The 27874-nt window shown below is 45.6% G+C and overlaps 1 protein-coding gene across 1 annotated transcript in view; it reads left to right on the forward strand.

Annotated features, from left to right (window-relative positions):
* Nucleotides 1-22882, forward strand: part of trim71 (tripartite motif containing 71, E3 ubiquitin protein ligase) — a 35565-nt gene extending 12683 nt beyond the window's left edge. The window contains exons 2-7 of the mRNA XM_076030380.1: nucleotides 3595-3762; nucleotides 9507-9641; nucleotides 13506-13748; nucleotides 14451-14948; nucleotides 15295-15435; nucleotides 17150-22882. Of these exons, the coding sequence (XP_075886495.1) occupies nucleotides 3595-3762; nucleotides 9507-9641; nucleotides 13506-13748; nucleotides 14451-14948; nucleotides 15295-15435; nucleotides 17150-17722 (1758 nt within the window). The 3' untranslated portion in view covers nucleotides 17723-22882. The remainder of the gene's footprint in view (nucleotides 1-3594; nucleotides 3763-9506; nucleotides 9642-13505; nucleotides 13749-14450; nucleotides 14949-15294; nucleotides 15436-17149) is intronic.
* Nucleotides 22883-27874: the final 4992 nt, after the last annotated feature.

Below are 27874 nucleotides of genomic sequence, written 5' to 3' on the forward strand. Positions count from 1 at the left end.
CCTAATGAAAGGGGTGTAATGGGCGAGCGAGGCCGAATGAGAAGCATCCGGTGCGCTAATGAAATACAATAACTCACCCCACCTCCACCCCAACCCCACCCCACCCCCCCCCGACGTAGCCGAGACCTTCTGCTCGGAGCTTTTTTATGGCCCGTGCAGTGGCGTGGTGTGTTTGTCCCAGCTCTGCTCTGCTCTGCTCCGCCCTTCAACCAGCGCCGTTTTTTTTTTTTACGAGCCCAGGCCGTTGCTGCGCTCTTTGCACGCATGACAACGTGTTGTCCACCCCGGCCGGCTCTCCGCGGCAATGTTTGAGCACTTAACTCCCCCCCCCCCCTCCTCTCTCAGATCTGCTAAGGGACCTCCAACCCTCGAAAGAATCTACGGGGGTGTCGGTTGCGGAATTTACGACATTTTTCTTTCCCTTTCGCACGACGCCGCGCTTATTTCACATGTTTTCAAGTTGCTTCCCCACCCACCCACATCCAGCGCCACATGGAGGCTTCCACCGTGCTCTTGCAATGTGTACAACTGTGAAAAAAAGCCTGGCCTGCCCATGTGCCCTCTTGTGTAACAGAGCAGAAGCAGCATTTTTTTTTCTTTTTTTTTTTTTTGCAGGACCTTGTTTTCAGCAACAAACAAGCCAGTTCTACCTAATCATCTGTAGCCTGTTGAGTAATGGGGCAGGGGGAGGGGAGGGGAGGGGGGGGAGTGGAGCTGAGAAAGATGGAGGCAGGCGGGCGCACGGCGAAAAGGATCCTTCCACCAAGACCTTTGGGGAAGAGGCAGTATCCTGCGCCGGTCAATAATATTGACAGGGGTTCCAAGAGAGCTCTGACGCGTTACGTAATCCATGGCCGGCCTTGTGTGCGTCGTGAGTGCGTTTCACCTTGGCGAGCGTGAACAATTGGAGTCGGTAACTGAAGGTAGCCGAGGCCTTTGTCCTCGCCGGCCACCAGCCAATCTGCTCGTGCTGAAGGAAAGTTTATCCCTTGGCAACATTGTCGTTTTTGTTTTTCCTCTCTCGCTAGTTTACGCTTAACATTTTCACGGACTTCAATTGTCAATTTGGAAGGGATGTATTTTTTTATTCGCTAGGTGGCAACAAAATCGTTTGGAAGCATCTGTTTGGGGACCTGACGGCCTCATGCTTCTGGACAATATCAGTGTCCAGAAGTATCAATTTAAGGAGATACTAAAGACAAACAAAACTTTTTGGGAATATTGATTAATATGAATGTAAATTTTTAAATGTACCCACATTTATTTTTCTAAGATTACTTTTGGGTTTAATTGTTAAGCACTCTTGCGTACGCTCCTGGATTTCTGATTGCGTCACCTCAGCAGAGAGTCAGTGTTTTGATAGAGGGTCTATGGTGTCAACACACACATCTCTTAAAAAAAGGTGCACGTCTTCTATGAACTGCTTCTCACTCTGATTGGGTCGCCTGTGATGATCCGAGCGCTGTCAATCTCGCCTTTAAATACTGCCCCTCATATCTCCTCCAGATTCCATTCTGTCCTTGTGCCATCAATCTGCCTGTCCTGCTCCTCCTCTTCTCCCTCCCCCACCTCTTCCTCCCCCTTCATCTCCTCCTCCTCCTCCTGCTGCTGCTCGTCTTCCCCACCTTCCTCCTCTCCAGCTGCATTCTTTGCTTTTGTGTGCGCTGTCCCCTTGGAATTTTAGCGATGTCGTGGGGCGGGGGGGTTGGCAGCGGCCGGCGGGGGGATAAGGGGGAGGGGGGGAGGGAGGGGTGCGAGGCGAGGAGAGGAGGGCACTGAGTGACAGAGAGGTGCAGGGACTGTCACAGAAGACGGGGCTCACCCGAAAAGGGAGATGGCAAGAAAAGGATGAGAAGAAAGGAGAAGGAGAGGAACTCGGGGAGAAGGCAGAAAGGAGGAGGAAGTCAGTGGAGGCGGGGGTGGGGTGGGGTGGGGTGGGGTATGTGTGTGTGTGTGTGTGTGTGTGTGTGTGTGTGTGTGTGTGTGTGTGTGTGTGTGTGTGTGTGCCATTAGATTATACAGCTCCCCAAGGGAACGGCCTGCATTGATAGATTGATTGCCGGCCCCTCCCTGTTCTCTGTGGTCCCCTGCCATTGGAGCCCATTGATCTAGTGTCTCTTTGGGATATGAAGGCCTCTGCATATTTAATTAGCCCCTCGCTCGCAAAACCGTGAGCATCCAAAGCGGCCGCTGTGAATGAAAGGTCTGGCCTCGGAGTTGAAGATGCGTTTCCCCTCCTTTCCGAAAGGCTGCCTTGATTGCTTTTGGTTCACCCACAGACACCGTCTGTTCATTTGGTGATTCGGTTTTGACATTTTCACAAGTAAGCGGCGAACCTGTTGCTGCAGCATAGATTTAATTTGCGGTCCATCAACTTGAGGCTTTAATGCACCGTTGACTGGAGAATCATGGTGGCCCAGTCATAAGCTGCGTTTCCATTCCAGTTTTTCGCAAAATAAAAGCAGTATTTCTAAAACTTGGACAAAGTACAACTGCGACTTGCAGCTGTTTCCATTGAATGGTGTAAAATGCACCAGGTGTAATTCGCGAGATTTTACGAGAATTATGTTTGTTTGCTGTCGAGAATGGTTGTTATATTTTTCTCTTTGATGACTTGTAAAAAATATTCCGTCTCTTCACTTGAAGTGAACTGCTCACATGACCACGTACGTCACGTCACGTCCGCTGACGTGTAAATGCGGAAAAAGTGTTTCCATGACACTTTAGCAATTTAGCTCTATATCCATACTTCTGAAAAACCTCCTCATGAGAGCGTCAAAACCTTTATATTAGCAAGGTTTTTCCATCACCAGTTGTACGATAACCAGTTTTTTATTGCAATGTTCAGGTTTTGCGCAATTCTAGGGGTAATGGGAACGCAGCTATCGTAATTTATTGTTTTGAAAAAGTGGCCCCGCACAGAGTGGAAGAAGCTAGAGAATTAGTATTGATCCTGTTTTTTTTATTCCTCTGTTGTTGCTTCTTCACCTTCTGCTGCCTTTTTTTTTTTGTTGTTTGGAAAAGTAGAAGCTCTCTGGGGCATTGGGAGCTTGATAAGACCCCCGCCCCACCCCCTCGCTCCGCCGCTCCCCACCCCCGCTAAGGCATGCATATGAATGACTCGCTTATCATTCATGGTCTTTTCCTAATTACATTGGTGTTCCTGTGTTGCGTGAGGGAGCAAGAGAATGGTTCTTAACTGTATGCAATCTTTGTCCCCCCTGTGTGTCATTCTGCCGTCACAATTAGTCAGCAGCTGCAGTCATCAACCCCCCTAACACAAAAAAAAGCCCATTAAAATACAAAGAAATCCGTTTTGTTTTAAAAATCAATGGCAATCTTTTTTTTAACTTCAGTTTGGCATTTTGTTCTTTGGAAAGTCTGTGTCCTTGTTTAATCATTTTTTTTCGGGAGGATTGAGGGATATGAATTTGATTTTTGAAAGATCAATTTTGTTCTATTGTTTAATGTAGTTTGGATTTAAAATGATCTTAATGGTTTGAAATGGTCACTTTCTGAGGTAGCCGCCACGTCAATGAGTTCCACTTTGAGCCCGAGCCTGACGCGTCCCTCCTCCGTCTCTGTATCGCCCAGGTGTTCCTGTTTTTCTGCGAGACCTGCTCGATGCCCATCTGCAGGGAGTGCAGCATGGGCCGTCACATGGGCCACACCTTTGTGTATCTGCAAGACGCCGTGCAGGACTGTCGGGCCATCACCATCCAGCTGCTGGCGGACGCACAGCAGGGACGGCAGGCAGTGCAGGTGAGAACTGAGACACGTCCACCAGTGGACGGGGAAAAAAAATCCTCTTGAGTCATTTCTTCCCTCTTGGCGTCTTCACATTTTATTGGATTCCATCAGGACGTTAGCTCAGCTGTGGTGACACTCTTAGTAGAACCAGATGTCGGTGACATTAAAGAGTCCTTCTTTTTTTTTTTTTTTTATCACTGAACAGCATTGCTTAACTCCAGACTAGCTTTGGGCCTGAGTTGTATTAAAAATACCATGAAACACACGAGCGAACAGCGGCCAGGCACGAGACAGTGACGTGTTCTTAACGGTCCAGTGTGTAAAATTTGGCTTGATTTATCATTTTTAGATTAGTAAAAGCTAAACGTACTGCTCATGAGTACATTAATTAGCGTATACCCGCAGTACAATAAACGTAATTAGTTTTTTTCTGCCCCATAGAACGGTTCTCATGTGCACTACCAGTCAAAAGTTTGGACACACCCTATGAATGTAACGTCTTTTCTTTCATTCTCATGACTGTTGACATTGCAGTTTCTCACAGAAAGCATCAAAACTACAAATACCAATGGAACGCGCTTTACATTTAAATTCTTCAAAATAGCCACCTTTCATAAAAAGCATATTCAGAGTCTTCAGTATCTATCTGCAGTGTAGAAAGTTGTTGAAGATAAAAAAAAAGATTGCATGAGAAGGTGTGTCCAAACTTTAGATTGGTATTGTATATGAGAATATGCATAGAGCAATAAGGCCCTTGGTCCTCGTTAACTGCCATTTTTTAAGGAAGCCCGTCGACAGTGGCCGAGATACGGAACTGGCTGCCGGACGGCCTACCGTAAATATCGGACCTCCTTAAAAAATATTACACGCTGGACCTGTGATGTTCACGTCGTACAGCAAAAGAAACACCTCCTGATTGGTGTGCTTGGTTGTAATGGGCAAATTCTTCACCCCACCAACTTTTTCTTCCCCTTTTCAAATGCTTTTTACGGGCGCTTTACCAGATGGAAGTGTGGGGGAATAAATCTGAAGGATTTAGGAAAGGTTCCATCTGGTGACCCAGGTTGGGATGATGGGCAGTGCTTTAAAATAATAATAATGAATAAAAAAGTCTGAAGAGATCGAGCCACCGTCGGCTCAATCAGGTCAAACTGATTTTTAGCCTCCGCTCAAACAAAAGCCCCGAGTGCTTCCCCGCATGCTCTCCACCACGGATCCCCAAACGTTAAAGGCCCATCCCCGCGGAGGTCAAACCCCGCCAAATCCGTCCGCTCATCCGGAGGGAGAGGCCGAGGAGAGCAGATGTGTCTTTGAGTCGTCCCCCGGCACAGGGCCATCGGAGGCGATTGGCTTGAATGCGTTTGAGAGTGACCAGTCCGCGGCTGCCAGGGAGGCCTGAGGTTAGAGGTGTCCAGCTGGCCCTGAAAGGGGGCCTGGCCGCAGGAGAAAGGTCTGGCAGGGCCTGGGGTGGGGGTTGGGGATGGAGGTCAAAGGGGGCAGGGTGCATTGGCCAAGTAGAAGTGGGGGATGGGAGATAAGATATTTCGGGGGTTTTAGCGCAAAAGGGAAAAAACAGAGCCCTCCCTGTCTCTTTTGAAGGAGGAGAACCACTGTTAAGTCACACACTCTCTCCCCCACCTCCCGCTCTCACCTCCACACAAACACACACCGCCTGGCCCCTATTATGTGCATATAAATTGGATGGAAAATCTCCAAGGTCTCCACGGCATAGCCCCTCCCCAGAATGCAGCTTTTACATTTTCACCTAAAAGGTGATAAAAGAAAACAGGTTTTTCCTCATTTTCGCATGATTTAGAGGGACAATTGCAAGAGGTGCATTCGCTGGCCCTCATCTTAACAGTGTGGTTGCCTGTCCCACTGACGTGTATTATTAGTCTGCTGACTTAACACATGTATTAAGTCATTTGTATTTTGCATTGTTTTTAGTTTCTCAATTTGGTATCAATAAAGTATCTATTCTATTCTATTCTATTCTATTCTATTACAACGAACCGAAATTTTAAGCCTGACGTGCCGAAGCATTTGGGTTTTTCGCTCACACGTGAAGACATAAAAGTGGTGACGTGTCAGACAGACCAACAACGACGCATCGTCACTGCTGAATTTTAATCAGTGCACACCTGCACTTTTTTTTTGCGCCTGCCATAATAGTCAAAGCACAGTTGTTATTCAATGAAGACAAGCTGTCCTTTTCTAAGCCCTTTTGTCTCATGAAATGTCTTAAAAGGATGCATGTAGATGCATCGCCTCCAAGATTTACATGGAAACACCCCTGAGTCAATAAGTGGAACCCGTCGCAATGCGTGGTGTGAAATGTTGGCATCCACTCTCTGAGCGACTAGCTCATGCTGTTCGTACGGAAGGGCATTGGTGCCGCACTTAAAAAAAAAACAAAAAAAACAGGGCTTAGGATCACGTTATGACATGAAACTTGTTTTTACGTGATCATTTTCACGTTATAACGGGAAAATGTTCACATTATAACGTGATACTGAGGGGCGTTTTTAGATTGTCGCCTTTATTGTATTTGTACACAGCTGATAGAACTCGATTTGACGAGATTTCTGGAAGCCCAAAAATCCTTTGAACTGCTGTCTTATTGTGGGTTCCTGTTTAATCAACTTGAGTTGGTGCGTCTTCGTAGTATGCTGCCACACCAGATAGAAACAGGGCTCAGTATCACGTTATAACGTGATCATTTTCAAAACATGATAGTTCCACGTTATAACAGTTTTTTTCTAGGGTGGCAACAATGCGCTTCCATAGTATTGCGACGTGAGTTCGCTAAAGCTTAAACTAAAGCTCCGACTTCAGGAGCCGCGCGGCCGAGATGAATTCAAAGCCGAGCGCCGAGGCCATCGGTTGCTTTTTAGTGCAATTAAAGTCAACAACTTCAATCATTTGCCCAGTGGAAAAACACCCAGCCTCCGTCCAGCTGAGTCATAACAAGCGCCGCCTGCCATCTGGCAATAGGTTTGCTGTGTTTGTCGCTCGTCCGTCTTTTTTGTGCCGGGTCACCATGGGAATAAATGCTGACGCCAGATAATACGTGTAAACACACACGTACGCACACGCATGCACGCGCACGCGCACACACTCATCACGCCTGAGGTCGGAAATTTCCGCCCACTCCACGTCCATTATCTAGCGTGACCTCTGACCCCGTACTCGTGACCTTTTGCTTGGCCAGGGCTCTTTTACGCCTGCGACGTGACTCGCCAGCGGCTTTGTTGCCAAAGCTGAGTCCTCCTTGGATTCTTTGCTGGGGAGGTGAATAAAAGAATTGGAGCCGATGTGAAGAGAGAGAAAATTGGTTAGTGATTACTTCCCAATGGGCATAGAAAACAAGAAAAAAGAAAAAAAGCAATAATTACAAGGAGGGCTAATAACTCATGAAATGGAACATTGGAGTTTGATAAAGAATAAATGCAATTTTTTTTCCTGTTCATTCAGCTTGCTTGACCATTTTCTTGCTGATTCTTCCGTGATTTCCTGCCTGCTGCCTTCTCCATGGCCGCCCACCTCCTGTGGCCGGGCCAGAGAGAAACGCATACTGCTTGCCAGCCTTTGTTCCTGCAGGGCTGCAGTGGGGGTGGGCAGTATGTTCCTTAGGACAAGGGTTACAGATCATGACCCGCAGAGGTTTGGTTGACCTTTGATCCCTGTGGCCGATATCACAAAGAAGCCTTATCCCACCTCCTATTGGACCCTGTGAGGTCTGCCTCACCCTGTGACCTCCCAGAAAACGCCAGAGGAAAAAAAAAGAGCAGATAAAATGAGCGGGGGAGGGGTGTGGTTAGCCTTAAATTACATGCTGTAAAAAGCTCAAATCCCCCCCGACTGGAGCTGTTCACCTTGCTGCCGTTGTGTTGACACTTAATGCCTGTAATTATCAAGGTCATGCAGGAGTTGGTCTGACTAGGCCAATTGTCAGATTTGTTAAATAATCAGAAACAATTGTGGTCTTTAGATGGAGACTGACAAACAGACAGACAGACAGACAGACACAGCCCCAACTCAGTGTTGGAAGAAAAATAGGTATTCATAGTGAGGCAGTGATTTAAAATACAGGTAAATACATTATTATAAGGTGTGACCTTATAAATATTTCAAAACTGTGACTACTCTAATAAGTGAGTGTAAAAATAAATTAAATAATGAGTGAATATGTTCAAGTGAATCCACTTCTCCTGGAGAGGAAATAAATAAATTAATTAACACGGTAAAAAATACAAAGTTCATTTGTTGAATTTAGACTTTCAAATGAAAGTCTGCAAGATTACTGCACATCCATTGGCTTCCTTGACTTGTGACAAACCCATGAAGCAAAAGCTGCTAGCTGCTACAGAGCTGCAGTGTGTGGCTAATGTTGCTGCACCTACCAATAGGTTGTTTTGATCTGTCTTTCCTGGCTAATCTACCAGTTAAAAAATGTTTGTTGTCTTTAATATGATCGGATGATGCTTCCTCGAGTTGCTTGTCAGTCTTCGCAAAATCTTGCCACATGGCTACTTGAGATAACACTCAAAGCATTTAGGAAACGTTCTAACTTGCATGTAGAGTTGCCAACTCTTATTAAGAGTTATTTAATTCCTTTGTAAAACTCATCCATCCTGCACTGTATTGATTGTTGTGTGAAAATATGTTCAACTAAAAGATTTCAATACAATTTAAACATTCATCTTATTTCTAATGTCTATTGGTAACATAGCAGTTCAAACTATGTGAACCATCTACTTTTTTTTGAAACCCTATTTTAAGTTATGATTTACCTCTACTGGTGATGATCATGGCCCCGAGCACTGCGGGAGGCGTCCTTTATTTTTCTGAATGAAAGTTGGCAACACTTCTTGCATGCCAGGTTTAGCGTGAGGATGTGTGCCGTAACGGCTTATCCCCTTAACACTTGTTAAGCCTTCATTCTACTTGGAACGTTTGTATTTTTTTCTGACCCACGATAACGAGTCTCAATATCAGGGGAGGTTGTGAATAAAGCCTAGCGGAAAGGTACATCATCACATCTAGCGTGAAGTGATTTCCTATTCTTGACCTGCGTTTCCTTTGGCCCTCTAAAGGAGCCGGAAAAATGTGTGCAAGGCATACACAACACAAAAAACCAAGCAGGTGCTTGCCCAGTAATTTCTCAGGAAGATGGCGTATGTAACATCCTTTCTTTTAAAGCTTCCTGGTCCTCTGCATCCTGTTTCTGAGAGCCTTCCCTCCCATCAGAGTCGTAAAGCCCACTAGCCAGTGGCATGTTTAAGTATTTAGCATTCCTGCTCAGCCCTTGGTTACGCCCTTGAGTGAGACGTGGACGTGTGGATGTCACTCTGCAGCCACCAGCAGCTACTTGGCCCCTGATTTCCCCATTTGTAATTTTGAAGACAGGCAAAGCGTCTTCATTAAAGGCTTAAGTCCGATACCCATCTTTATCCTCAAGCTTGAGCAACACTCAAATCAAGTATCCCGTAAAACCAAGGGGCAGTTTACACAGAGATATTTTTTTTTCTTTTTTTGAAACCGCACATTTTCGAAAACGCTCTCGAAATTTTTATTTTTTTACACGAATCCATATTTTCTTTCTTTCTTTCTTTTTTTAAAATCGCGTTTACACGGATACATTGGAAACGATGAAGATGATGTGGTACCTATGCCAGGCCTGCTTTACAACTGCTAGACACTACTTTACAACACTACTCTCTCTCTCTCTCTCTCCCTCTCTCTCTCTCTCGCAGCTGAGCATGGAGAAGGTCCAGGCCATGGCCGAGCAGGTGGAGATCAAAGCCAAGGTGGTGCAGTCTGAAGTGAAGGCTCTCGTCCTCCGACACAAAAAAGCCCTGGAGGAGAGAGAGTGCGAGCTGCTGTGGAAGGTGAGCTGAAGCGCTCGGATAAAGTACAAAAGACGAGTCCATCCTCTGTCTGAGCGGGTTTAATTTTTTACTTGGAGATCGTCTTGTCACAACCAGAACCACAAATAGCTCTCTTTTCATGTAACTATGTAGAAAACAAAAAGGCAACATTTATACCATCTGCAATTAGATATAACGCAGGAGTTAATACAAGCCCTTAACATTTTGAAGGAGGACTTGAATCCACCAATTTGCATGTCTACCAACTGACAATAAAGGTAAATATCAATGAAAATATATACAGTCAGTGCTTACTTTTACCAGATCACACAGTGTGGATATTTAATTAACCTCCTTAAATCAAACCGAGTATCAAGCTGTCAGAAATAGCATTTGACCCACAGCTTAGGCAGGTGTAAGGTTTCCTCTGGCCTCACGTCCGGCTCAGCTGTGCTACCAAATCCCTGAAAACCGAGGCTAATTAATGAGTAACCACGCGAAACGGAGAACATTCTTCCCGACATTGTGCAGCGTTCCGAGTACACGCTGCCCTAACGCTCGCAGTGTTGGCGTCGCATTCAATAGCGCTGAAACCAGATAGCGTTAATGTGCGTGTGCGACACCCCGCGAGCTCGTGCACATGTGGAGATTTGAGGCTCGGGGCCCCGACGGAACGGAGGCAGTAACTTTAGCGCAGCGTGCTCACTCTGCCCCCCTCCCTCTCACTCTACAATTTTACCCCTCGCATTCCGCTCCCCTCAGATGTGCCAGCTCGTGCGTGCGCTTTTGTGCAGGCCCCCTGGTTCAAAGTGTCACAAATGAAAGTTTTTTCGTTTTAATGCTTTCTAACACCGTCACTCGAGCCACACTTTGTCCTTTGTCTGCAGTGGTTTCAATAGCAACCAGCTGTCTCTGTCTTTCTGTTCTTATTCTTACTCTGAGCGCGGTTTGTTTCTTATTATTGATTTAAGAAAAAACCCTGCAGTAGGGTGTTTGAACTGGTTTGAAGCGACCTGTATGTTCATGTGTGCAAACATGGCAGATGGGGCAAGATGAATTGCTGCCCCAGTGCTTCACGATCACACTGTTGTGTCAAACATCAGCTTATTGATCCTCTAATATGTGGATTCTAGCAGCATATTAATTGCCGCTTGAGGAGTTTTCAGACCGGTGACTGCAGATATTAAACCAGTTTTAAAACTATAGTGGTAACAGCCAATGTTTGACGCATTGTGAGAGAAACATACTCATGTTGAAGTTACGTGCCATAGTTTCAAGATGCTTGCACTTGCGAGTGAGTTTGAATATTTCTTTATCCACACACTGGCTCCCAATCTACAACTCCTGGTGTCCACTGTCTGTGCAGACTCACTTCATCCAGTGTTGGTGGTTGTTTTGTGCGACTAATCAGATCACGCTGCTGGCAGACGGACTTGCGCAGACGATCTTTTCCATCAGTATCACGTGTGTCTAGTCCCCTGAAATGAGAAAAGTCCTCGACTTCTTTTACTCAGAAAAAAACACAGCATGCAGTTCTGAGAAATCAGGCATTTGTGATGTTGCTGCTTTCTTCAGCACCTCCCTGCCAAATCTGAGCCGAATTAAAAGTGCTGTTTTCCTCAGATGTGTTGTTTCTTGGACGAGTTGTCGCGAGAAGGCGTTTCTACTGGAGTGTCGAATGAAACGAAACATCTGATTAACATGTGACCATTAATGACTGGAAATCCTCAAGTGCGAGACGGTCACATTGTTAGTCGTTCCTCTTAATTTGCATGACTCCTCCGAGAATTGCTGCGCCGATGACTCTGGTTTCTCTTGCCGTGCTCACCTTCCGTCCAGGAAGGTTTTACGTGTCGTGAGTCAGCGCAAGATGAGAAAACTTGTAAAAATAAAATGAAAAAATAGATGTGGCTCAAGAGTTGAACATGCTACCTGGTTGTGTCTTTGATGTGATGTAGTGCAGGAGTTGTAAAAATCTCTTTTTTCCTTCCTTTTATTTGGGTAAAACTCACAACAACTCTGCCGTGTTTTTTTTTATTCTGACAAACTCAGTGCAGTTATCTCCCTATTAAGGAGGGGGAAAAAAGCAAATTCTTTGTCCTCTGCGGCCCATAAAGTGTAACAGTAGCCTCACAGATGCAAATTTCTGTTGCACTCACGGCGAGGATTAACAAAGGAGCCCTCTCTCGAGGAGCCTTTTGTCTCTTTTCTGTCCTGCCCTGTGTCTTTCCAACCAAAGAGTCAGACGGGCTATTGTGTTCTCGTCTTTGTTCGCCGGCGGTAAGTAAGACCTCAATCCCTGCTTCTCAGGTTCTGCCACTTGCTCCGACGCTTTATTCTCACCCACTGTACTGTAACTTTATCTGTGGCTTTTGGCTCAACAGAGGCAATGTGTCCCGGTGAAGGCATGATTTAAAAAAAAAAAAAAAAACTGAGAAAACTGTTTAAGAGAAACTTAACAGTTTCCTGACCCCTTTTGCTGTTATCTTCTCATTCTTTTCTTCGCATTTGTTGCCCTCTGGCGAAATTATAACGAATAAATAAATAACAATGGCTTCACAGCTGGATGTGAACTGTTTTTGCTGGGTGTGAATCCCTTGGTGAAAATTTGTTTGGATTCCTAAATGTAAAAACCTCCACCGCTTTCATTCAGTCTTTTTCCCCTCAATTTTCTTCCTGCTGGATGTCTGACTCACAGATGTTTATCTGGAACCCCCCTCAGAAGCTGTAGACTGCATGTCACTGCTTTTTCTTCTTCTTCTCCCCCTGAAAAGACTTGGTATGAGGTTTACATTGCTGCCACCCTGTGGACAAATGCCCAAATGACAGTCTGAAGTCTGAGTGGGACTACAGACATAAGGTTGTGAATCTAGGGCCCTGTTTGCACTTGGTCATTTCATGCGTTTTTCGTATTCCGATCGGCAAAAAACACATGAAGTAACCAAGTGCAAACAGTCCAAATCCGTTTTGTCATCCGAATACCAAAAGGTAGGTGGAGGAGAAGCCCATCTGCTGCTGCTGCTTCTCCTCCTTCTGCTGCTTCTGCTCCTTCTCCTCCACCCGGTAGTCGCATCGCATAAAAACACATTCGTCACGGACGTGTGAACAGAATGTGAGCTCAGTCCACATTAAAGACCGCCTACTCCACTCACCTCTCCCGTGTACGTACTTGGTCGGCGCCCCACCTCCCGGCGTCGTCATTATAAAGTTACAAACAAGAAGCGAAAACAAATCATTTTTGTTAGGCTCGTTTATTAGCATGCTAATAAATTTCATTCCGGATTAGCGCATTTTGTCAGCGGAGCAGCGGTCGCAGTTTCCCACATATGTGATTAAATGTGCGACGTTGCATCCGAAAATAAAGTCGTCACCACTCTGTCCCACCAGTCGTTACTCCTCGTTCGGATCCGTACGAGCTGCAGTAGAATTAAAACGAGTGACTTGATATCGTCCGCAAACAGGAAGTTGATTCTTATTCGCTGTCATGTAAAACTCGCCGTGGTTTCGCGCTTTACTGCCCCCAGTCGTTAAAAACGGAAATGACGCATGTTGCATTTGCATAGGTTCGGCAGGGGTGTGTGTAATGCGATCACAAATGGCACGCTCGAGACGCATGTTAATGCTACGTGCGAACAGATGCTTCGAGATCCGTTCTCGTGATCCAATCCCCCAAAACAGTTACAAGTGACCAAGTGCAAACAGGGTCACTTGTAGACACTAGTCAGGCTCACAACCACCCTAAAGTTAAATTCTTAAATGTGAACTTTCTTTTAAAAATCGATCAAACGTCACCTTAAATCTGTGAGAATTCAAAAGAAAAATCTGTGAATGCTGTGTGCTTCGACACACGTGTTGACGTTCTACGTGTCTGTGCCTCCTCTCCAGGTGGAGAAGATCCGTCAGGTGAAGGCCAAGTCTTTGTACCTGCAGGTGGAAAAGCTGCACCAGAGCCTCACCAAGCTAGACAGCACCATTGCTGCCGTCAGCCAGGTGCTGGACGAGGGCCGCCACCTGGACGTGCTGCTGGCCAGGGAGCGCATGCTCACCCAGATCCACGAGCTGAAGGCCCTGCGGGGCCTGCTGCAGCCGCAGGAGGACGACCGCTTCATGTTCACCCCTCCCGACCAGGTGGGCTCGCTGCTCATGAAACCACTAAATGAAATCTGTCACGATGTCCGAGTCAATAAAAGTAGCTTTAAAGGTTAAGTGTGTAATATTTGGAAATTTTGTGGAAGAAACGGCGACATCAAGTGATTACATTTTAGATTGCAGTGTCTTTTACTCTCCCCCTCTCAGCCCGTGCACACAAACCTGGATACCTTCCAGGTCCACCTTCTTCTTCGTTGGTTTATCTGAAGACGCAAGCAGTCGCCATAATTACAAACGCGCTTTTAGGCAAGCTGGACTGTCCACACCAGTCTTCCTTAGAAATATGGCAATGCAAGATGGCAGCTAACTTGAGAGCAAGACCTTTGATTTGTATATTCTGATATATGAATAAGATCTGTTGTAAGGGTAGGAAAAACAATTTAGAAACCACTAGAAATTGCTTACTTTGCTTGTGATTTCACAAAGGACACCTGCACCTCTTTTACGTGGTTTGTCTTTTCACCTCGTTTTACTACACGTTTTTACTCGACATAATAGAAAGTAGGCTCATGTTTTTATTTTTGTGGTTTTTATTTTTGTGGAATACGTTTAAGTGCTGTGGAATACATTTGGTTCGCAACTTCATGATAAGGAAGTATTGTCAGTGAAAATGAATAGGAACCCTGAAACAAGCAACACACAGAAGATTTAAATTGTATTTTTTTTTTATGTCTCCCACAGGCCCTTTACATCGCCATCCAATCCATGGGCCTCATCAGCAGCGGGGCCTTCGCCCCGGTCACCAAAGCCCATGGCGAAGGCCTGAAGAGCGTCCTCCGGGGCAAGCCCGCCTCCTTCACCGTCATTGGCTACGACCACGACGGCGAGCCCCGCCTCTCGGGCGGCGACACGGTCTCGGCCATCGTCATGTCAGTGACGGATGGCGGCCTGTCGGCGGCCGAGGTGACGGACCACCAGAACGGCTCATACACGGTGGGCTACGTGCCCAAGTGCGAGGGCGAGCACCTGGTGTCGGTGCTGGTCTGCAACCAGCACATCCAGGGCAGCCCCTACAAGGTGACGGTCAAGTCCCGCAGGAGCTACGGCTCGCTGGGCTCCCAGGTATCGTCGTTCGGCTGCGAAGGGGAGGGCGATGGCCAGCTGTGCCGCCCCTGGGGCATCAGCGTGGACAAGGAGGGATACGTGGTGGTGGCGGACCGCAGCAACAACCGCATCCAGGTGAATAATAGATAGATAGAGAGATGTACTGAAATTTAACCTTGCCCCTTCTAAACTAGCAGAATTTGTTTGTTGTTCCACCCACTGTAGGCTTTGCACTGCATGAATAGATTAAGCCGAGCCAATTAGCTCCGCCCATGTAGTTTCGTCTCATTAATCACTTACAGATTTCACCTGCAATTAGCTTTGTGTTTAATAAGGTAATTGGCAAAGGTTCACATGTCTTTTAAGTATCAAATTCTGTATTTCTAGAACACTGTAAGGCCGTGGAAATTTCATGCGAGGTCCTGGAAAAGTATCATAATCTTGTCAGTGAGATGTCATAGCTTTTTTCGTCCCTCCTCAGATATTCAAGCCTTGTGGTGCTTTCCACCACAAGTTCGGTTCCCTGGGTTCCCGGCCCGGTCAGTTTGATCGTCCAGCAGGGGTGGCATGTGACAGCCAGAGACGAATCATAGTGGCTGATAAGGACAATCACCGTGTGCAGGTATGAGCCCATTTTGCACACTACAAACCCACATCTGCCCCAAGAAAGTCGCTGCTGCTGCATTTGCAGACACTCAGAAACAGATTGAATGAATGAATGTAATTATGAATAACTTTATTTCTAAGTATACAAACAAAACTAATTCTGTTCATTTCACATAGATAAGAGATAAAAAAGACAACAAAAAGAGAAACAGATCAACAAATCATATTGTATCCTATTTGAGTAGGAAGAAGTCTATACTTCTTTTTTTATTCCTACTCCTTTTTAACTATTATTCATCACAATTTATGTAGTTTTCTTCTATATGAGTCAATGTATTTGTAAATGTATATACTGTACATATAAATATACAATTTATGTCCAATTTATTCTATTTTATCCTAGAGTTTGAAGTTTGAGATTTTTCCATTTATCCTCCACATACTCCCAATGAACACTCTTCCTCTTCCAGAAAGATTGTTTGCACATCTTTTTAAAATGGTTTCTGTTTGTACTCTGTTTAAACTCAAGCTCCAGACTGTTCCACAAGTCAACCCCACATATTGATATGCTCATACTTTTGATTTTAGTTCTGATTTGAAAGTAGGGCTGCAACTAATGATTATTTTTGTTGTCGACTAATCTATCAGCCCCCTCCCCCCCACCCCCAATTTGTGAATTTTTCAATGTAAAACATCATAGGTATAATAATTCACGATTTAAAGTTTGCATGCAATGTTTATCATAGTTAAATAGCTGAAACAGATTTCTTACAACTTAAATGTCGAATTAATATGCCCGAAATAACACAGTTGATAAGTGACAGAGTGTTACAATTCATTATAAACGCTAGTATTGACAGTCGTTGTAATTCACTAATTGCTGCCGTAAAGTACACATTTACCAAAGTGAACTACCGTTCGCTAAGCAAGCTTGTTCCATGATTTTCCGACGTGCGGAAAAAAACGTATTATGTACTTGCGTCATAGGCTGATGATTAATTAACAGATAAGTATGTCATTTAAAAAAATATCTACGAAATATCTTTCCTCGACGTTATTTGTGAATTCCTCTCTGCGGTGCATGACGATACAGCGACTATGCGGTGTCGGCGTTTTTAAGGTGTTTGCGTATCGCCGCAGGGCTAGCATTGAATGCTTGGTGATCTTCACAGAGTTTGCACCGAGCGTGTTTCACTGCTTCATTTTCAATGAAATATTCCGAAACTTAAGAAACTTTGGGTCGGAATTTTCGAGCCTTTTGAGAGAAGAAGGCGTTTTTCTTTGTTTTTTGCAGGATGTAGACAATGAGCGACACTGCCACCCTCAGTGATCAGTATTGCACTGCAGCTTCAAATGAGCATGTCGCGACCGGAGTGTCATTTTATCATTCATAAATTTACAAGAACAATAACACGACGCAAAGACTAATCGTTGCTCGTTAATCCGCTATTCCATTTCTTTTTTCTTCTTCTTCTTCTTTTTTTTTTTAGTTTTTACTCCATTTTATTAATTATTATTTATCTTACTGCGTGTAATTTCTATCTGTTCTTTATTGTGTTTGTTTGTAAAGTGTCCTTGAGTGTCAGAAAGGTGCTTATAAATAAAATGTATTATTATTTATTATTGTTGCAGCCCTAGTTACATGTCCGTAAATGTGTTTTCTCTGCCTTTCTGTCGCTCAAGTAAATGCGTTTGGCCCTGAGACGTTTGTTTTTTGCCCCGTCCGGCAGGTGTTTACTTTCGAGGGCCAGTTCCTGCTGAAGTTTGGGGAAAAAGGCACAAAGAATGGGCAGTTCAACTACCCGTGGGACGTGGCCGTCAACTCCGAGGGGAAGATCCTGGTCTCGGACACCCGCAACCACCGCGTGCAGCTCTTCGCCCCTGACGGCTCCTTCCTCAACAAGTACGGCTTTGAGGGCGCCTTGTGGAAACACTTTGACTCGCCCCGGGGCGTGGCCTTCAACCACGAGGACCACCTGGTGGTGACCGACTTCAACAACCACCGGCTCCTGGTCATCCGGCCCGACTGCCAGTCGGCGCGGTTCCTGGGCTCCGAGGGCACTGGCAACGGGCAGTTCCTGCGGCCGCAAGGCGTGGCCGTGGACCAGGAGAACCGCATCATCGTGGCCGACTCGCGCAACCACCGCGTCCAGGTGTTCGAGCCCAACGGGAACTTCTTATGCAAATTTGGCACACAGGGGAGTGGCTTTGGACAGATGGACCGGCCGTCTGGCGTGGCCGTGACGCCCGACGGGGTCATCGTGGTGGTTGACTTCGGGAATAATCGCATCCTCAAATTCTAAACGAGAAGAAAGAAGAAGAAGAAGAAGAAGAAAAAAAAAAACATTCTCTCCCTCCGTTTTCCCTTTTTTGCAGTTTTTTTTTTTTTTTTTTTTGTTTCTCGATGAAGGAAATGGAGGAGAGAGAATGAATCAGACAGCAACAGGGGGAGAGCTCAGAGAGGATTGAGAGCATCCGCAAAAGGGAAATTAAAAACTGTGGACGATTTATTATTTTTTTCTTTCCTCCATCGATATTCTCCCAATCAGATATCTGTGGTATGTTGTGCAGGACAAAAGGGGACCTCTACAAATTGATAATCAGTAGAATTTAAAAAAGAAAGAAAGAAAGAAAAAGAGCCATATTTCCCATCCTCAGTCTCAGCTGCTCTGAATTCTCTCTGGACGCTCTCCTTAAGAATCCATCTCAGGGAATTTCTCACTTTTCTTGAACTCTTTGTGTCCTCTGCTCTATACCTACCTCATTTAGCTCTTTATGAATGTACTCACAGTCACCGAGCAGAGGCTTTAGTCCGTGAAGTTTTACATAGAAGAAAAAGAAAAAGTCTACCTCTACACTTTGTTATTTAAGAGAGACAAAAAAAAATACGACTGTCCAGTTGATATTTGCACAGGATTAATGGAATTCTTGCTGTGCATCCTTTGAACTATGAGTTAAAAAAAAAAAAAAGAAAAAGAAAAAAAAAAAGCGAACCTCCTGAATGTTGTTGCTGAGACAATACTCAGACCACTGTTAGAGGCTGCGGGGGGGGGGGGATTCATTCTCACTCAGAGGGCTTCACTTTAGGAAGGGAGACCTCATCCAGCGGTTTCCTCTCGACACGATTTAAGGCTACTTGTTTTCTTTGTCGTCGTTTGCGAGTCTTCTCGGGCTGTTTGGGCATCGCGGTCGCACCTGGGAAGAGTGCACGCCGGCGATGGCAAAGTCGGTAGAATCAAAGTTATTCTGGGTGTTGCGCGTCGGACCGATCGCGGCTGATTTTACCTGGCTCCCCTTTTAGCTTTACTCGCAAAAAGAAGCAAATATGAAAGGAAAAAATAACCCAGAGAGCATTTGCGATCTTCCAAAAAAAATTCCTGGAATAAGATAATCCAAAAATGTGCGATCGCGACGCTACTCCCTCTCCCGCGTCGTTTCATGTCGAACTGGAACAAGCGACATTTTACGACAAAATATTACGACACCCTGTCGTCGTCCAGTCTTTCGCATTGCAATGTACGAAAGGAGAGCGGCGTCTCCTTCAAAAGGCAGAACCTGCCAAGATTTTCCAAAATCTGGATCCATGACTGATGATTTTTTTTGGTTTGTTCCTTCTCCCCCAAAATGTAGGTATTTAATCGTGTAGTTTTGTGTTTTTGTTCAGTGAGGCATGCTGTGTAAAAACCTCACAGGGAGACTCCTCTAAGTTGGCTGTCCCGAGGACACTAATGGCCCCCGACCAATACAATCCTTGGGATTTAGACGGTGGTTGAAAGCCACTCCCCCACCCCCCCACCCCCCTCTCAGGCTCCTGGGGCCTCAGTTTAAAGTCTGCAACTAGCGAGAGGGCGCGAGCGACTTCGCAAGACCCCGCTCTATTTATTGATCCTGAGTATGAGGAGACACCCCACCCCACCCCCCACCCCCACTCCCTGCAAGAGTTAGTGCTCGTGGAACGATTCCTGTAAGGACATTGAGTTCTTATAGACCTTTTTACTGGAGTCAACCAAAGTTTAGGATTTCTGCACAAATGGCCAACGGTAGATTTGGCAGTTAAAGAAAGAAAGAAGGAAGGAAAGAAAGAGAGAAAAAAAAATCCCCTTTAAACACACTATTGTTCATAATCACGGTTGCTGGGAAAAAGTTTGCAAAACTCACAGAGTTGAGTTCATAGCCATGTCCATGTTAGACTCATCAAATTTTAAGTCTAACGCCAAAACTGCGGAGGCAGGCGGTCCACGTTGTGCGTCCCGCAGACAGGCAGAGGCCCGAGTGCGCGGCAGGTTTTACTTTTTTCGATAGGAGATCACTTCGAAGTCTTGCCTGCAGAATAGAAAAAGTTCCTTCCCGCGGGGAACAGGTGATACTCGCACCAAAGAGAGAACCCCCTTACTTCCCCCCCCAAAAAAAATCTAAACCCCACACCCACTCGCATTGATCACCTCGGCCCATCCGAAAATGACGTTGCTCCCACTTTAATTTCTGTGACGGCAGGCAGCCCGCACGCTCAAACTCAGCATCTCAGCCTTTTTGTATCCTGATGGAGAGTGAACGCATCGCGGGGGAGGGCTTCTTCGTCGGCCACTTCCTTGAAGCCCCGGCAACAGAATCATTGGACCTGTACAGTAGATCTCTGACTGACTCTCGCCTCTGAGGAGAGGGCCCGTCCGCACACGATCGGGATCGACGCGGTCGCTCATATCTCAAGACATCCTGTGTCGTTTTTCGTTTTTGTTTGTTTTTACCTCCTTTAAAAAAAAAAAAAAAATCATATACCTCAACTCCTAATTACCTCAGACTCATTTGCTACTGTGCATTTAAACGTTCAGATACCTCATCTTGTTACTCGCTCTGAATACCTCACTCTTTGTTTTTTCTCTTTTATTTAAGCATACCTCATCAGATGTTTATGCATTTTGCAGAACCTCATTACCTCATGCTTTTACTTCTTTACGTCTCAATACAGTCAAAGCGGCAAGTCCCCTAGCTCTAGGACCAAAGATCATGGTACTCTTACTTCAGTTGATGTGATGCGTGTATCATGGTCAACTCTCTCCATGCTCCGAACCCTCTGCTGTCACTTGCCTGGTAGTCTATGCCTTTGTATCTTTAAGAAACCAAATATTCCAGACGAAAAAGCCTTGTGCCAAACTGATCTGTGAGCGTTCTGTGCCAAACAGGGTTGGCATTCGGACCATGCTGTTTTTTTTTTTTGTTTGTTTTTTTTGTTTGCCGTTTTGACGACGATGATGATGATGACAAACATCACTGGACCATTATATCAGAGATACAAATGTTAAATCAGTGTGTGTGTGAGATTTAAGTCCGCTCTCACTGATCGGATGCACTTAAAAAGGGCTGGGCCCCACTTGTCTTTACCTCATGATAATGATGATGATGATGATGATGATGATGAACATGTAGATTCCACTTGTACTTTGCAGCGAAGTGAAGAGAAGTTTTTGTTTTTTCTTTCTCCTAAAGAGGTAAAAACGTCACAAATCCACCTTTTTTAAACGCACAAGTTGTTCACGTTGACTTTCAGCACAATTCCACAATATTCCTCCTTGCGTCCGAATGGAGACGCGAGCCGTCAGAGCGGCCTGTGAACGGCAAACTGGCCTGCGCATCGCTGAGGTGGAGCTGTAGGCACATGGATTGCGAGTCAGTCTGAGCGTAGACACACACACGCACACACACACACACACACACACACACACACAGACACTGCTGCTTTAAACTCAACATTGAGGTTCATCAGGAAGATTATTTGCTTTTCAGTATTACTCGATAAAATGTTCATTCATGTTGCATCCGTTTTTGTTTTTTTTTTACGATTGCAGAGTTCTATCTTTAAGATCCTTAGGTCTTCTCTCTTTAAGAGGAAAAATGTATTTTAAACCTTTTTTTCATTTTGTTGCATGCTTTAAAAAGTCCTTGTATTATATTGCGGTCGCTCAGATAGGTGTGGATTTAAAAAACAAAAACAAAAAAACAACTCAGATTGGGGGAGGGAGGGGGGCATATCGGGATACTTTTTACCAAAATATTTACCCAAAGATGTGTATGTGTGTCATAGGATTGGATGGATGGAATGACCCTTTGACCTTAGCGATTGTATTTCCTGTTTCCTCGAGAGGCCCTGCAGAGCACAAACCTGTTCAAGTCAGCCAAGGCTCGGTTCACTGGCGAAGCCACTGTGGCAGAACCCCCCCCCCCCCCCCGACCCCCCTACCCCCACCCACCCACGATCGATCGATGCAGACCATTTGGCATTGTGACAAAATATATTTTCCTTCAGACCTTTTTAGAGTTTTTAGAATGAACTATCGTAACGTAACGCCCCGAGCTCTGGAACCAGGTGGAAACTGTAAAACCTCCGTCTGTGAAAAAAAACCCCGGTGAAATCAAGTAAGGCAGCCACATTTAACAGTGACCTCATCAAGTTCATCTCCAGCACAAACTACCAATCAGCTGCCTTTTTTTTGTGTGTGTGTGTGTGCGTGTGTGTGTGCGTGTGCGTGTGCGTGTGCGTGTGCGCGTGCGTGCGCGCGCGCGTGCGTGCGTGCGTGCGTGCGTGCGTGCGTGCGTGCGTGCGCGCGCGCGTGCGGTCGGCTGCTGAGCATGTGATTGTGTGACTTTTGTTCGTTTGTTTGCTTTTCTCCCCTTCCCAGTTTTGTCGGATTGATTTCTTTTGTCCCTTTTTGTCCCTTTTTTTTTATCCCCCCCCCCTCATCGGGCCCCTGTGCTGTTTGTCCATCCCTTTTATTTCTGGCCTCACGCGACTTTTACGACGCAGACAGAAAGAAGAAGCAGAAGAAGAAGCAAAAGTGCACCAGGCAGGCGGTGTGTGCACGGGTCTTAGACCTCCTCTTTTCAATGATTGTATACTCAAGAGAAAGATCGAAAGGATAAAAAAAATATGGTTTGAGAATTAAGAAAGGAAAAATGGAAAACTCAGGTAGCTCTCCTGCAGGCTCTCCCCTGCAGGCATCTCTTTGAAATGTGTCCAGTTGTGATGATGTAGTGACTCTTTTACCCCCCTCCCCTCCCCCCTTAGGAATTCTCAATACTAGTCCAAATTCTTTAGTGTGCCCATTTACATATTAAACAAATTATTTCTAAATCTGAATTCTTTCATTTAGTTTCCCCCTGATTCTTTTTTTCTCCTTTTACCTTTTTGTTGATTGTTGGTTTGTTTTATTTCATTTTATTTCATTTTATTTCTTTTTTGTTTTAGATTTCGGCTTTGATTTTTGGTTCCTCGTTCACAAAAAAAAAGAAAAAATGCACAAACGCGCCTCTCCACTTGACTCTCGCCGACCCTTTTAGAATGTATTTTGTGAAGAAAAGGGTTCGAGCGGGTGGGGGAGTGGGAGGTCTTGTTGATGTGCTCGCTCACTGTTGGCCAGCTGCCGGGGTTCGCGCGGGAAGGAGAAAGGGGAAAAAAAACAAAAAAAACACCTAAACGTCAACATGGTTTCTCCCGCCCGCCCCCTCCCCTGGAGCGCCCGGCGCTGAACATTGTCGGCGTGTCGAGTGCGTTGTGTCTTTGTGCGCTGCAAACCCTCGTTGTTGTCAAGAAAGCAGAGAAATCCACTGAATGTATCCATTCACAGTCCAAGAGGCGGTTTGCGAGCCAGCGGGCGCCAGCTGAGTTTAGATGGGTGCTGCTGGCACTTCCCTCAGCCATGCCCACCTGTGTGTTTCTGTGTCCGTGTGTGTGTGTGTGTGTGTGTGTGTGTGTGTGTGTGTGTGTGTGTGTGTGTGTGTGTGTGTGTGTGTGTGTGTGTGTCAGCCAGCCCCCTCCCTTTGTACGTCTTGTGCGAATGCCTGCACACCTTCCCCTCCGTCTTCTTTTTTGAACACACTCCCGCATTGTGCTGAGCTGCAAGTGCAGATGTCAGGTCTTCAGTCTAAATAAGGCACAGGAGACTATAATATATTGGCTGCCCGCTGCTCTCTCTGTACTCTGTGGACTTTAAACATTTCCTATGCAGTTCCTTTATTATTTTTATTTTTTGTTTGCTTTTGTTTTTGGTTTACACTCAAAAGAATAAAGTTGTACTTCTTTGACTTCACCACCTGTGGGCCTCCTTTTTGTCAGCCAACGCCACCAACACTCAAGTTGTTGCATCGCACCCCAACTTTTTCTTTCAAGAATTTTCTTTTCAGAAAACGGCAATCTTAGCCCTCTGTTTACGACCTGCTACCGAAAAACCCCGCTTGATTTTAGCTGCTCAATGAAAACGATGCTGCTTTGCTCCTTTCTGTGTTAATGAGGAGACAAACGTGGCAGCCACATGACTCAGAGGGTGTAAAAGTTCACTTGAAGACTCGAAGTAGGGTGGGGTCACCGTGGGAGAGGTCTCAGTGCCCTTTGTGACATCACAACGGGCTGAGTTGTAGACCCGTGCGTTTCAGCACAGTTCTACATTCCTTCATATTCGCAAGAGCAAAAGAGCTCAAGGATTTGACCAGATGGTGCATGTGAGACAGTGAAAGCCACATGATTTTGCCTTGAAACAATTGAAATTGCAGCATCTCAGATCGAAGATCGACTGAAAAAGACAAAAACACTGTCTTTGTAACTGGTGGAGATGGTGGCGGGTGTGAGGGGTTCCCACAGTCTTTATGGCTGCAGCCTTTAGGGTTGGAAAGTTTCACCGGAAAAGCCAGACACATGTCCAAACATTGTAAAACCTCTCTGAAAACATTCCCGTCGTGTCAGCTGACAAAGCCTGCGAAGCACATTTTCCCCTGCGCACGCAAACCTGTGTGTCATGCGCATGCAGTGGAGTGACAACATAGCGCTTAATACTGCCTGGGCAGTTTGAAAACATGATGGGTTAATGTAATAGTCATAGATTGGTGACAGGAACATGGTTTAAGATGCTTATTTTTTATGAAATAATATAAAGGGAATGATACATTAAAACAGGGGTGTCCAAACTACGGCCCGCGGGCCAACTGCGGCCCACAGTCCATTTTTAATTGGCCCGCAAGAAATTTTTATAAATCGAATAGAATATGGCCCGCAACTTTTGCCAGAGTGTATTGCACTTCTTAGTTTTAACACCAGGGGAAGCTTCTCCCACTGAGTGCAATGCCGTTCCCACTTTAGGTCCTTGATCAAGTGACATTTGTCCGGATTTTTGGCACGAGTGGCGTCGGCTAGATGGCCCAATTTACACACCCAGCGCAGCTGATACTCACCAGAACAATTTACTAAAATTATATGCACTCCTGTTATTAAGTCCAGTTCAGTCTGTTAATGTTGACAACCGTTTCAAACGAACGTCAATAGCTGTGTTGCTAAGCCTAATAACTTAAATAACAAGCTTGAAATTTACCCGTCCCATTTTCCCCTTTATTGTTTTTTCTCTGGACTGTAAATCTTCTGTCTAAGAAGAAATCTGAGGCTGCTGTTCTGAGAATGAGCTACCAGCTACAAGCTTTTTCTGAATAAATCAATAAAGATCCATTTATGGAAAGCTGTGATGAAGGCAGTTTTGTCTTTAATTATATTCAACAATATATCATATTTGACCACTTTTAATTGATTTTTCTAACTTTAATACACTAAAGTTAAGGCTATATACCTAATTTCTAGTAAGTGGCCCAGCCCCTCCTATATTTTTATGTATGTGGCCCTCAGTGAAAAAGGTTTGGACACCCCTGCATTAAGAAAATTGCAGAACTTAGCAACCACGTTTGAACACGCTCCAATATCTTCTAGAAATGTTTAAAACTGCATCTACAACTCTTTTCCCCTCATTCTCTTTACATCCAAAGCAAGAACAACGCCAGAAATGCTCAGTAATACGATTCCTGAGACCGACTTTGACCCTTTTATGACTAAATGACAACCTCATCGTCACCAGTTGGAATGTTGTAGTTGTAGTTCTCCTCCACCACCGCTTGATGTCAGCAGCGAACTGCCTCGGCGTCGAACCACTTGGCGGGTGGAAAAAAACGAAACTTTTTATGGCTTGTTATGTCACAGCAGCGCTCGTGCAGTTCAGCATATTCATAAGTGATCCCCACCACATCACTCTGTGAATTATAGCACGGTGCAAGCTGTTATTATTGAGACCTCAAGCTTGAAGAGAGGGGGGCAAGAGGTGATGAGACACGGAGGTGAGTCAGAGCAGCATAATATATATAGTCAAATTAATTAATATTGTGTGTGTGTGTGTGTGTGTGTGTGTGTGTCTAAGATTCAGGGTGACGGAACATGGCGCGGGAAACGCCGAACAGCTGGTGGGCCACTCGAGCATCCCCCTCAACCGCCCTGGTGCGGGCGTGCGTGCGTGCGCTCCCGCGGATTGGGGAATGTGCGTCTGCGTGCGTGCGTGGCTCTCAGAGGGGCCAATTAGGCTGCAGCAGACTGCGGAGGCACCGCAGAGAGCTCGCATCCAGATTGCCTCGCTGCTAAAAGTAGGGCTGCTGCCAGACCAGAATCAACCCAAAGCGTCACTCACCTCTGCGCACCGCAGGGCCGCATCTCATCTGCATACATTCGCCGCTCGGTCGTTTGTTCGTTTGTTCGTTTGTTCGTTTGTTTGTTTGTTTTGCCGAGCATTGACGAAGAGAGTTCACATACACCAAGGGCCACTGACCTCCGGAGAAGTGTGTGTGTGTGTGTGTGTGTGTGTGTGTGGGGGGGGGGTGTACGGGGAAAGGAACAATAAAATCAGGGCTATTAAATCAACAAAAAAGAAAAGGAAATTATGATAATGTGGTTTGCCTTTTACTTCATCTGGATATAGCATTGTCGGTGCAACCCTATTGTGTCATCTAGTTTTCCCACAAACATCATTTCGCTGTCGAAAGGAGGAGATAGTGACAATATAAGCAGAAAAACCTCAAGTTTAGCATTTAGCTAATTTAGCCGCTACTAGCTGCGTTTCCATTATCTCTAGAATTGCATAAAACCTAAATATCGCAATAAAAAAATGGTAATGGAAACTGCAAAACTTTGAAAAGCAAATCTCAATTGTACTTTGTCCAAATTTTAGAAATATCGGTTTTATTTTGCGAAAACTGTAATGGAAACGAAGCTAATGACAATCTAAGATGAAAAAAACAAAAGCTTATTTAGCCATTATTGCCTCTACCGCACCGTTAGCCGTGACGGTTTTCCTCATTGGTCGTCATGATGCAGAGATAATTCCGTTCCTCATCACCAGTTTTTTCCCCCTACATTTTTTGACAGGTGGGAAGAGAACATATGCGACTTCAGCGTCAGAGACGTGACCACCTGACCCTCTTTGTTCCTGGCAGATTAACCCGCTGATGTGGTGCTCCCCAGCGTGACGTTGGTTGACACTTCAGACTGACTCTGTTGTAAAAAGGCCCCGAGGAGAGGACTCCTCCGAGTGGCGGGGAATAACGACGAGGAGGGCGCCAGCCAGTGACGACAGAGGTGAGGGGGGAAACCGAGAGGCAGAGTCTTAACTCGTCCTCTTCAGAAGCTTCTCAAGGCGTTGTGATGCGCTCGTTGTGTGCAGCGAATGACGAAAAGCAAGAATTCGCACCAATCACATCACTCCAATGCAGTGGTTTCTCAACTGGTGGAGTCTCAGGACCCACATTTTTTACCCTATGATGAATTTGCAACCCAAATTTATTCCACAGCGCTGTTCATGTCCGCCGACAGCGACCATTCCCGTTGGCGGCCGATGATGCCCACGTCTCGCCGAAGCAGATCGAGGTGACACGCTGAGTCATAGTTTGCCTCAAAGGCAGGAGCTCTGATTGTTTATTTTTTTATTTATGTATCTACTTTGGCGAGTCCCTCTTCGAGGATGACGAGGACGACGCCGTGCTGACGCAGCTGCTGCGACTTCACCGCGATGCCCCAAGAATGATTGTTCATTTTTCTTTCTCCAGCAGGCGAATCGAATCTTGACGTCTTCATCTCTCCTTCTCCTCTCCTCCTCCTCCTCTTCCCTCCCTGGTCACCACTGAGTCACAGCAGCCCCCCTAGAGCAGCGTCGCCAGGCAGAATGAGGTTTAGCAGGAGTGAATAGGTGTTGAGGGGAGGGGAGAAGGGGGAGCTGAGTGTAAACCAATGGGATTACAGCAGGGATGGGCAAACTTTTTGACTGGTGGGCCACAGTGGGTTCTAAAATTTGACCTAGGGGGCTTGAGCAGGAGCAGATGGATGGACTGTTTTGGTGACCCACCTAATAGCAGGAACAAATATATCATGGGATATGTAGAAAACGTGCTTTAATGTCTATTGAAGCGCATGGTATTTAGCTCATTATTGAAATGAATCTAGAATCACGGAAAAAAATGGATGAAATACAGTTATTTTATGACTTACTTACTGTCAATATCATTTCTTCAAGTTCGGCGGTCCAGATTAAGAAGCTTAATGGGCCACATAGGACCCCTGGGCCGTAGTTTGCCCATGCCTGGATTACAGCCTCGGTGCGACCTTGTGA

Source organism: Nelusetta ayraudi, unplaced genomic scaffold (genome assembly GCF_046127955.1).
Source record: "Nelusetta ayraudi isolate G7.1 ecotype Tasmania unplaced genomic scaffold, CSIRO-AGI_Nayr_v1 ptg000027l, whole genome shotgun sequence".
NCBI classification, from domain to species: Eukaryota; Metazoa; Chordata; class Actinopteri; order Tetraodontiformes; family Monacanthidae; genus Nelusetta; species Nelusetta ayraudi.